Source organism: Carlito syrichta, unplaced genomic scaffold, assembly GCF_000164805.1.
Source record: "Carlito syrichta isolate Samal-C Ts95f unplaced genomic scaffold, Tarsius_syrichta-2.0.1 Scaffold308194, whole genome shotgun sequence".
NCBI classification, from domain to species: domain Eukaryota; kingdom Metazoa; phylum Chordata; class Mammalia; order Primates; family Tarsiidae; genus Carlito; species Carlito syrichta.
Window position 1 is genome coordinate 322,186 of NW_007252290.1, and position 11,571 is coordinate 333,756.

Consider the following 11,571-nt stretch of genomic DNA (forward strand, 5'->3'; position numbering starts at 1 on the left):
AGTGATTCTGGGTGCTGAGCCAGATGAGGAAACACAGAGCAAGACAGGAATTTCAATCTAATGTGTCTCCAAACACAGGGTAGCTTCCCAGTAAGATCTTTCTCTGTTCAGGAAGACCATCCTCCAGGAGTGCTGGTATAGGAGATATCGACCCTCGTACTTAGATCACAGTGGTGTGTGCTATTGTGTGTGTGTGTGGGGGGAGACACCTGTGTGTACACCTGCCTGGACACCTGTTTGTGCACAGCAAGACAGAGAGAAACCGGGGGCATGGAGAATTTTGCTGAGTGGTGATATGTTCTACTGGGCGGGATGTGGGATTTTCAAGCATTATGCATACTTGCATAATCAGTTCAAAGAGGAGAAAGGAGGGGCCAGGATAAAAATTGTTGCAGAAAGACAGTGATCAGGAAGGAGGTGAGGACTCCACACCACAGAACTTGGAGGCTTAGCTGCCACTGCAGCCCTCTGTGTACTTAAGTCCCCCTCTCTGAACAGGGGTCAGACTCTCATTTCACACTGGGTTGTGTGTGTCTGTCCTTTGCAAAGCCATGTGGTTCTACCTGGTGGCCCTCCTGGGCCTCTTCTACCTTGTGCGCTGGTACCGGGAGAGGCAGGTGGTGAGCCACCTCCCAGACAAATATGTGTTCATCACAGGCTGTGACTCAGGTTTTGGGAACCTGCTGGCCAGACAGCTAGATGCGCGAGGCTTGAGGGTGCTGGCTGCGTGTCTGACAGAGAAAGGGGCCAAGCAGCTGAGGGACCAGACATCAGGCAAGCTGGAGACGGTGACCCTGGGTGTCACCAAGACAGAGAGTGTCGCTGCAGCTGCCCAGTGGGTGAAGAAGCGCGTGGGGGACAGAGGTAACACCCTGGTTCATCAAGTGTGTCTGTTCTTTGCTCTATGTGAAGGGGACGCCTCCTGTCAGCTCCCTGGGAAGATTCCTAGAGTGTCTTTCAGGTTGAAGTGACATTCACTGTCTAGTATTTCTAATCCACTAGGCCAGCTAACCCCCTTCTCTTTCCAGTTTCCACCCCTTCTGAACTCGGAGCACTCTTGTTTGGGGAGAATGTGCCCTGCTGAGAATTTGGCCTCCAGAATGTTGCTCTATCCTCTCCTCTTCTTCGTAAGCAGACATTCTGGATTGCTTGATGCCTAGTGCCCAGGTTAGAGACCGAGTGGCCGTCTGGAGGGGGTGAGACGAGTCAGTGGCTGGAAATGTGCAAGGGTGATGGGAGGGCAAGATGGAGCCAAGCCCAGGGTCTCAGGACTTCAGCTTGTTCCTGCCGATGCCTTCAGACTTCACCCAAAACTAAGACTGGCCCTGTTTTTGGAGGAGAGCACCAGTGTAAGGATTGGTTAAGGAGGGCACAAGAATTAAGAAGTTGCTTTCTTTCTTTTTTTTCTTTTCACTACACTAGTTTTTCTGTCTTATTATAGGGGAAGAAAACATAGATTTCTTTTGCTAGAGATAAATGTATAACATGATCATTGTAGAAAATAGTGGAAGGTATTTAAAAAATCCACCCTTAAATCACCATGCACTCATAAATACTTTCACATTTTGATGCAATTAGGACCATACTTTTCATAGTTTACATCACTTTCTATTTTTTAAAAGATGAGTGTTATTTTCAACAAAATAAAAAATAATACATGGTATTTGATGTTTTAAGATACTCTACCTTTGATATAGCGGTAGTTACTTAAACCATACTGAGTATTTAGATTTTGGATTTTTATTCTATTTTTTATTTTCATGTGTCATTTTGTTCCACTTTCAATCACCTGCATTTCTGTAAAGATGTATATTGATTGGATTTTAGCAAAAAAAATCTTGGTGAAGAAATATGATTTCCTGTCAAGGCAGGGCATATGTCTGAGCAGGGGAATGATTGGTCTCTTTGGGTCAGTTCTCCAGATTAACAACAGCCACAATCTTCCCTAACCCAGCAATCCTCTACCCCTGTTCCATTATGTCTGGAGGTTGGAAACTTTGTTGACTTTAAGCCTTGGGATAGTGCATTTGCATTTTCCAGAGAGACTTTCCCAGAATTGAGTGAACTTGGGACAGGAGGGGAAGGTTGGAGGGTGCCTTCTGGTGGAGTGGGATGAAAGAGTGACATTTTCTGGGTGAAGATGGTGGAGTCTGTGTAGTAGGGTTAAGTCAAGTGGATTTGTCTTGACTCAGAGCCTGTACATTGCAATTCACAATGTGTTCTGCAGAAATGTTGCTCAGTATTGATTGCAAATGGTTCAAATCCAGTTCCTTGAGGTCAAAAATAAAACTATTCATGTTCTCTCAGTCCTAGGATTTCAGATCTCTTACTCAACCAAAGTCTACACAGGCATTAGCCTTGTCTTTTTATTTTTCTTTTCTGTTTATTTCCTCACTTCCTCATTCTCCCTCTCTCCTATCTCTCTTTTTGAATTAACAGGTAGTTGTTGAACACTCACTATATAATGTGTCAAAAAAAGTCTGAAAATGCAGGTGAATGCAGCTGAAATCTGCAAGGACATTAATGTATGAATAACCAGCATTGCTGTCTGTGTTTCCAGAGTAATAAGTGGATAATACATCTTCAACCTGAGCTCCTGCAATTCTCAAATACGGGGTGAAATGCTGGTTGTCTACCAGGCAGTAGGCTGGGCCCTGGGGAATCCAAGAAGGGAGGCTCAGGTTCTGTCCTTCACCCGCTGCAGAATGTCCAGCTCCCAGCCCTGCAGACCCCATGTCATCTCTGTTCTACCTACTCCCCATCCCCCTATCGTGAGGCCCTTGCTCTGCTAGGGTATGAACTTGTGTCCTAATGTGTCCACACTGCATGGGCACAACACAGTGTTGCTCTCTTATCTTCCCACTGCCTAGGACTCTGGGGCCTGGTGAATAATGCTGGCATTGCTGTGCCCTTAGCCCCTAATGAGTGGCTGACCAAAAAGGACTTTGTGACCATCATAGATGTGAACCTGTTGGGGGTGATCGATGTGACCCTGAACCTGTTGCCCTTAGTGAGGAAGGCGAGGGGCCGCATGGTCAACGTGTCCAGTGTTGGAGGCCGGATTGCACTTTGTGGTGGGGGCTACTACATCTCAAAGTACGGTGTAGAGGCCTTCTCAGACTCCCTCAGGTAATGGACTGGGATAGGGTCTGCCCTGAGTTCTCCTGCTCCTACTCTTCTGTAGAAGACTTTTCTGAGTGATCACTTAATCACAGCTTTTGAAGACCCTTTTCAAGATCTTTCTGACTTCATTTGTGAGCCCTCTCCTCTTCTTCTTTATGGATGTGGCTAGCCATTCATTGGGAAGCGCATTTCTGTGTGAAGGGTGGCAGGAGGATCTAGGCCTAGGTTTAGCTAATCATCCCTCTACTTTGGAAGAGAAATTATCTGAGGTAACATTGGACGTGGACCATTTGGCTCCAGAACCTGCTAAGAAGAACACGGTGCTCATGTTACTAGACCAAGGGGTAAACATCATGTACTGAGTACTACTGTTTGATAGGAGTCCAAACCCTTATTCCAATGCAGCTTGGTATCTAACTTACCAATAGAAACCACACCATCAGATCAAGATCGGCCACGATAGTGTGCCTTTGTCCCCACGCCCATGGAGTCTCTTCCAAGAACAACCATGAGTCTGAGTCTCTCACAAGGACACGAGTCCTTCCCAGGCTTGTGGGCGCCTCCTTTCCAGGGAAGGAGTGTTCCAGACACTAGGCCCATCCTTCTATGACCAGGCAAGGGAGAAAAGACCGAATGCAGGGACCACTTTTCCCAACAGAGCCTGTGTCCGTTGCCACCATGCCATTAAGTTGCAGGGAGCCCATGAGGTGGTGGGTAGAACGTCTGACTCAACACCACACACACTTGTAGACATTTGTCTGAGTGCCCAAGAAATATGTCCAAGGCCAACGATAAGGTTTTGCCTCTGACCCAATACTCATAAGTGAGAGAGGGAAAGGGAGATCCTGAATCTTTTTTGTCAACCTTTAGAGGGGTGTGACCAAGTTAGCCATGGTGGTCATGGCAGCCAGAAAAGTTGGGGAGGGTCCTGGAGATGGGTTGTGAGCTAAGGAGTGAAGAACTCTACCTGGCAGCCTGACAGGAAGATGGGAAGGGCTCCTGGTAGAGGGAAAAGTGACAGCCCAGGAGCAGAATGATAGTGAGCTGACCACCTATACTGCAGGGTTTTCCTTGAATAAAGGACAAGGCCAGGTCTAGAGGGGGAAACTGGGCAGGTGGGCAGGGAGGGCTCGTGGGGGGCCTGTGTGCCCTGAACAGGTGCTGCCCTGCATATTATTGAGAGTGGAACCCCGCAGAAGGGATTTACTCAGGGCAGCCACTTGGTCTGATGGGCATCTAGATGTCTCATGGGCATCTAGATACCTACTGACTGTGGGGACCAGCATGGTGATGAGTGTGGGGAGCTAAGACTGGGTAGAGGATACTCCTCAGAGGACAGTTGCAATTGCCCATCCGAGACATGTGCAGGGAAATTTCCTGGGGGGGGGGAGGTGGTGAGGAGGAGAAAGACGGGGAGAGAACTGAGCAGTGTAAAAGAGGTGAAATGGGCGGGTCCTGGTGATACATTGAATGTGAGTGGCAGGAGGAAGTGGCACTGGAGCAATGTCTTGCTGGAGAATGTGTAGGATATAGCGCTAGTGAGTTCTAATATGGAATACCTGGAAACCTCACACAGAAACAATGACATCATCATAAATGTTACCCTCTAGTTTGCTGCACATCCCAACTAACCAAGCTTTCTAGCTTATCCAGCCACCATCCTGTGTCGGGTTTTTATTGGGCTTTGTTTATTTTGTTTCTCATATTTGCCTCTGTAGATCTCTGAATTACTGCCTCTGCCTGTCTGTCTTGCAGGAGGGAGACACTTTTCTTTGGAGTGAAGTTTGCTGTGATTGAACCCGGTTATTTCAGGACCAACATGACCAATAATCAGAGAGTTTCACAGAACTTTCAGGAGTCGTGGGACCGGGCCAGCCCTGAGGTCCAGGAGATCTATGGCGAGAAGTTTCTGGCATCCTGTAAGTGAGTTGTAGACATGAGGAGAGAAGCAGGCCCTCATTTGGACCTGGGTCTATCCTGAGTCCTCCAGCACCATGAAGTCTGTTCTCCTGGTGCTGTGGCAAGCACAACCTCCCCACAAAAGGGATCGATTCTTTTATCCCCATTTTCATTGTCACCTAAAGAAAGGGTCCAAGATTTCTAGAACTTGGGACCAGTCTTTATATTAACACCTCCTTGTTTTGAGGGGGAAGGTGCAGCCAGTGAGGGAAGACCCTCATAGCTTTGCAGGAAGCTGGCACTAGAGACAGCTTGTATGCATGTGCTTAGATTTCTTTTTTTTTTTGAGTTGGAGTCTCACTCTGTCGCCCAGACTGGAGTGCAGTGGCCGCTCCCAGCCACCACAGCCTCGACCTGCTGGGCTCTGGCGATCCTTTCGCTTCAGCCTTTCAAGTAGCCAGAAGTATAGGCGTGTGCTACCACGCCCGGCTGATTTTTTAAATTTATTGTAGAGATGAGGTCTCAATGAGATTTCAAGTGTGGGTAGAGACCTTCCGTGTGTGTAGTTTTAACATCCCAGAAAGAGAGGCAAAGATGACTTAGTGTGAAACAGCAGTTCCTTGCAAGGGTCGGACTCTTATTAGGGAATTTGGATGAATTAGATTTGGGGCATTGGCTTTGTAGGGGAGCATGGGTTCTTAGAAAATTTCTACTCTGAATTGACCCAACGGCAGGGTTGGTTGCAAATGGAAGTAGGCATGGATGGTTTCTCGTTCTGAACAGACATGAAATCAATTGAATTGATGGATCAACTATGCAGGCAGGATCTGCATTTGGTGACGGACTGCATGGAACACGCGCTGACCGCCTGCCACCCCCACACCCGCTACTCTGCTGGCTGGGACGCCAAGTTTCTCTTTGTACCCATGAGCTACATGCCGACTTTCTTGGTGGACGCCATATTCTCCTGGGGCTTACCAAGGCCAGCCAAGGCCCTGTGAAGCCAAGCCCAGGATGTGTGGTGGGTGGAGGTGGGTTCTGTGTGAAGGGTGATGTATCATAGGAGATAAGTGGGGTGGAGGAGGAGCCGCTCATGTCATCGGGGCACCTGTCCTCCCTGTTTTCTTACCTCCTGGCCATAATTCTCCTGGGATACTATTCAGCACTGGGAGATCTTAGTGGGAAAGTACCAAGTTGTGCAGCTGAGGAACCGGAACCCAGCAGCACTGCTGGGTGCCCTGTTACCTTGGGTGGTCACTTGGGGCCTTGAGTCTCTCAGTCAATTTTGAGAGGTCTACACAACTGAGGAGGGTGTGAGCAGGTAAAAGGGAGCTTAGCCCACACCTGCTCTGCCTCCTGACACCTCCTGTGGTGTGCACTGGCCAGGCTAATCCTCCTGCAGAATAGGCATATTCTGAGAAAGTCTGGGCATCCCAGCTCTGAAGACACCTGCGTCTATAGGGTGGGACTTTGGAGGATACTCATCACCTGGCCCATAGGCCTCAGATGTCAACTTAGCAGGCATTGCAGGAAGGTGTTGCCCTCCATAGGGATCTCTGAAGAGGACAAATAAACCAAATTTTATTAGTCTACAAATCATGGATTTCCACTGATTATTTTTGTTCTAGAAAGAACTGATGAGTTCACCCATGGCCAGTGATTTGAATCTTCTTGGGACGCTACATTTGGATTCAGTACACATTAGACTGACCTTTCTCTCTGAGCCTGAATTTCTTCATCTTCCTCAGCACCCAGAATCATTCCATAGAAATTAGGTCACTGTCAATCTTTCTAGATCTATAAAGAGAAGGCAAGAATGGACAGGAATAGCCCCACCTCCCCCACTGTAGTAGTTTCCTGGGGCAGAAAGGAGGACAGGATCTCAAAGGGGAAGTTACCTGAGAGGCAAAGAAAGGGGAACGAAAGAAATGGGGGCAAGGACTCACAGGAAGGAAACTGCCGAGCTGCTGCGAGTGAGAAATAAAGACCTCCCGAAGATGCCTTTAGGTGGCCTTAGGGAATGTCAGGGTGTGGACCCATAGGAAGAGGAGCCAGGTGCCTTCATGAAGGGCAAGGGTGAAAGAGGTGAGCTGGGGAGAGGCTTGAAGATGGGAGTTGGACTATCCTGGCCTTCTCTCAGCTCCTCTGGCCACACAGGTGAGAGCTATCATTTTCTTTTCATGGCTTATTAAGTAGCCTGGGATCATGAGAATAGACAGTAGGACATGCAAGCAAGGAGGCCTCAATAAAAGATTGTTAGGCCAGATGCCCAGATGCCTTCCCTGGGGACACTGACACCACCCTCGTCTTACCAGGTCCCTCTCTGTGGCTCTCAGTTCCCGGCCCTCACTTTAGAGACATTGTACTTCCCTCTTGTATCATCCCTCAGGAGTGACTGTCACTTCTGAAATCATCTTTCATTTTCTGTTGACCTTGTTGGGCGGCTGCTCAACAAAGGCACTGGACAGAAATTCCCAGCGCTTCCTGAAGCCACGGCTCTCCATTTCTTCAGTTTTCTGATGATGGTGTAAGTATATGCACTCAACAGAGAACACATTAGCAGACTGATGTGGATTCCAGGATTCAGAACAAAGCATATTTGGGAGGCACCTCTCCAGGTACCTTGGTTTTCTTTCATCAGCATAAAAAGTGCAGGTATGAATTCTTTAGGGAAATTTGTGTTGTTGAACAAATCATTCATTGTACAAACAGAAAGAGAGGTCAGATTCGTGGAAAACACGGAGTGAGTTAGTGTCAGGCATGTAAAAGATGACCAGGAAGGTACAAAGATGACCAGGAAGGGGCCTCTAAGAGCTGCAATTCCATGCATCCTCTAACGTCAGGACACTGCGTGTCCACCCGTGTTGCCCCACCTGTGTGCAAAGCGAGAGTTTCATATGCAATTGAACCTGTCAGACTTTCACAACATCCTAAGTGTGTGCACACAAACACACACACAGACACAGAAAACAAACTAAAATGAAATAAAATAAAATAAAATCATCGTTTTATCTCTTATTTTTCATTTTTGTGACAGGGTCTCACTCTATTGCCCAGGATGGAGTGCAGTGGCTCAGTCATGGATCACTGCAATCTTGAAGTCTAGAACCTAAGTGATTCTCCTACTTCAGCCTCCTGAGTAGCTGGGACTACAGGTGTGGGCCACCATGCTCTACTAATTTTTAATTTTTTTGTAGAGACAGTGTAGCCCAGGCTGTTGCCCAGGTTGTCTGGAATTCCTGGTCTCAAGCAACCCTCCAGCCCTGGTCTCAAAATGTGCTAAAATCACAGACATGAGCCACCACACTTGCACAAAAATTGCCGACTCAATTTATGTCCCACTGGGATAGGTGTTCAGGAGGATTGATTCTCCTTCAGGAATCCTCTCCCAAGTGTGAGATGGCTGTGGGGATACAAGCCCCTGGCCTTCCATGCTGACCTCCTCTGGGTGTAGAGTGGCATCTAAGGCCAGATCTACCCTCCTCATCATGATCTGTGAGTCCAAGGGGGCCAAATTTGCCACCACAGAACGGTAACGCCCATAAAAAATGAATGCAAGCCAGTCTACACCTCTCCCCTAGACCTTTGGTAAAGCCCTCGCTATGTCTTCCTTCCAGGCTTCTCTCCTCAGCAAGGAAGCCTGGTCCAGACCTATAGCCCTGTGCAGGGCCTGGAGTCCAATCCCACAGAACCCATAGGAGCTTTAGAGACTGCCTTCACTCCTTCTCTTAGCTGTCCTGGTCCTCCCGAGGAGCACAGGGTCATTAAGTCCCAACCTCAAGTCTCCTCATCTCCCATTCCTGATCTCTGGAGGTTGCAGGGTGTGGCTAGTCCTTCCTTTCTGGGACCCACTCCACCCCAGGCATAGTAGGGCTGAATGCCCATGGGGCTGGAAGCAGGTTGCACAATGAACCCGTTTCTGTCTTTTCCACCTCTGCTTTTTCTTGTCTAAACCCAACCTTCTTTGTAACATCCGTGCTGGATGGAGAAAGAATAGTGAGTGGAGATAGGCTAACCCAGGGGTTACCAGGTGGCTGAGCTGATCCCAGCAGGTGTTCCCTTGGAGAGCAGGAAGGGCGCCACCAGGGGGCGCGCATCCACCAGAATGTGCGGGAATTCGCAAGTGCGTCCCTGGAGTCTGACCAAGCTCTGCTTCCCTGGGAGTGCACGGGGTTGTCACTGTCGCCGGGTCTTATGCAGAAGTCTCAGCGGAAGGTGTAAAGGAAAAGAAAAAAATCTCAGGACTGGAGGGCGAGTCATTCAACACTCTCTTATGAATAGTTGTTTCTAACGTTGCACACAGCCAGATCCCCAGGGAAAGGGAAAGGGCCCCAGACACCTACCCAGGGCTGCCCACGGATCACTTATAAGTCAGTTCTTGCCGACTTCCCAAGACAAGGACATGCCAACTGCATCTTTAAGTCTACAGCCTAAGTCTAGCTCCTATAACACGTCTGTTTGATTCCACACTTGATATTATCAATTACAAGCTTATTATCCCAGGTGCAAAACAAAGGCAGGACTCATTCTTTCACCTATCCAGAGATGTCTGCATGATTGACTCTTCCTTTCCTCCCATTTTCTCTTCCGACATTCATCTTATCCTCTCAAAAATGTAGATTCACTTGGCACTAAGTAAAGTCTCACAGGAACGTACCATCAGCCTTACCGCCTACCTGCCCCTCTTCCTACATGCCTTCCCCCACTTTCAAGAAAAGTATAAATACTAAATCTCCTAAAACCTCCTTGGAAAAACAGACACAGAAGTATCTGTGGCTCTTAATTTTCTTGAACACGTCCTTGACTCTGAGCAAGAAGCTCCCCCCCCACCCAGTGACCTGCAGCTAGCTCCTCCTCCCAGCATCAAAATAAGGACAAATTTTGAGTTTCTTCAAGAGAAACTTCAGGAACCTGGCTAGCCCTGAGAAGTAAGTCAGCCACTTGAGGAGCACAAAGGACATAGTTATTTAAAGCAATAGCCAAGGACGTTAGATTCACGAGATATTTGGTTTCTTGTAGACACTCAAATTCACATCATATGTCCCTGGGTTGTTTTTCAGAAAACCAGATGTCCACCAAATGGAAACAGTCAAAGAGTGGACAAGATATGGCCCCTTCTGCTATAGTAGGTTCCTTACAGATAGGAGGACAGGGTCATAAAGGGTGTCTGACTTAAGAGATAAAGTAGGGGGTAAGAAAGGAATGGGGATGTGAAACCCACAGGAAGGAAACTCCCAGAGATGTTGGGGGGGGGATGGAATGACTTACACAAAGCAGGTGAAACAGTATTTACAACCTCATACCCTGAAGATGCCCTTTCTCCAACCCTGGGTACTGGGTCCATGGCCTTCAGCAACCCCTTGCCTGGTCACATATCCAGAAACTTTTCAGTGACCAGACTCTCCTTCAACCATGAATCCTCAAGGGCCATGTGCAGAGACACTTCCCAGTCTCCACACATACTGCTTCTCTCCTGTTCATTCTAAGAGCAATAGGGCCCTTTCCTGGGCAGGCAGGTGTTTCTGAGTCCATTCCAGAGTCTGCAGCCATCCCAAAAAGTCCCAGAGAGGCCATCAGAGGGAGGAGGAGTCAGGGTGACACTCCCTCACCTGGGCCCATAGGCAGAATGGGAAATTCTTCAGTTTTCTCTGGATTGGAGAATCTGCTCCCCTGACCCTTTCCAATCTTTGACAAGCAAAACGAGTAACTGAGGCATAAGGCTCAATCGTCAAGGTTTATTGAGCCACCTATAGGGTGTTATCGAACCAAACTTGATTCTCTCATCCGGCATAGGAAGTTCAGGCACTGACATTGAAATAACAGTGAAAGAAGGTGAGACGCACTGCAGGGCGCCAAGCAAGGAGAGTCAACCAACTGCTTGGGGTTAAGATCGAAGCTCCCTGATGGCTCTCAGGTAAGAGTTTTATTTTATTTTTTATTTTTTGAGTTGGAGTCTCACTTGTCACCCAGACTGGAGTGCAGTGGCCGCTCCCGGCCACCACAGCCTCGACCTGCTGGGCTCCAGCGATCCTTCTGCCTCAGCCTTCCGAGTAGCCGGAATTACAGGTGCGCGCTACCACGCCCGGCTAATTTTTTAATTTTATTGTAGAGATGAGGTCTCACCTTCCCAGGCGGGTCTTGAACCTGCGGGCTCAGGCAATCTACTCACCTCAGCCTCCCAAAGGCGCGGGATTACAGGCTGAGTAAAAGTGGGAGAGAGAGGTTGTAGGCAAAACCTTACAGCAAGCCAAGGAGGATATGCATTGCTTTACCTGAGAAGCCAGGACTCCTAGTAAGGCCCACAGGCCTTAGGTGTATTTAAAGATGTTCTGACTTTCGAATGGTTAAGGAGACAAAGCTTTGTCTACAAACTTGGAATGAGCAGAAAAGAATGTTAGCTCTGACTCATGGGTGTGACCTTCTCCAGGTTCTGTAGGAAGAAATTTAGAACCAAGGACAGTGGTATGAGTTCAATCCTCCATGTCCCTTACCTGAGGTCTAAATGGTTTCAATAAAATGTGTCTCCAAACCAACTGTAGCTTCCCAGGA

General features: G+C 48.1%; 1 protein-coding gene across 1 annotated transcript; it reads left to right on the forward strand.

The window, feature by feature from the left end:
• The first annotated feature begins 551 nt into the window (after positions 1–551).
• LOC103267659 (retinol dehydrogenase 16-like) lies at positions 552–6,023 on the forward strand. Its single transcript, XM_008065242.1, has 4 exons — positions 552–864; positions 2,871–3,129; positions 4,879–5,042; positions 5,806–6,023. The coding sequence occupies exons 1-4, from the start codon at positions 552–554 to the stop codon at positions 6,021–6,023; spliced, it is 954 nt and encodes a 317-aa protein (XP_008063433.1).
• The last annotated feature ends 5,548 nt before the right edge of the window (positions 6,024–11,571 follow it).

Bases quoted from the DNA above. Each gene is read 5' to 3' on its own strand.
- LOC103267659 (XM_008065242.1), top strand. From the start codon at position 552: ATGTGGTTCTACCTGGTGGCCCTCCTGGGCCTCTTCTACCTTGTGCGC. The intron at 3,130-4,878 runs GTAATGGACTGG...TCTGTCTTGCAG, and splicing joins GCCTTCTCAGACTCCCTCAG to GAGGGAGACACTTTTCTTTG. The intron at 5,043-5,805 runs GTAAGTGAGTTG...CGTTCTGAACAG, and splicing joins CGAGAAGTTTCTGGCATCCT to ACATGAAATCAATTGAATTG.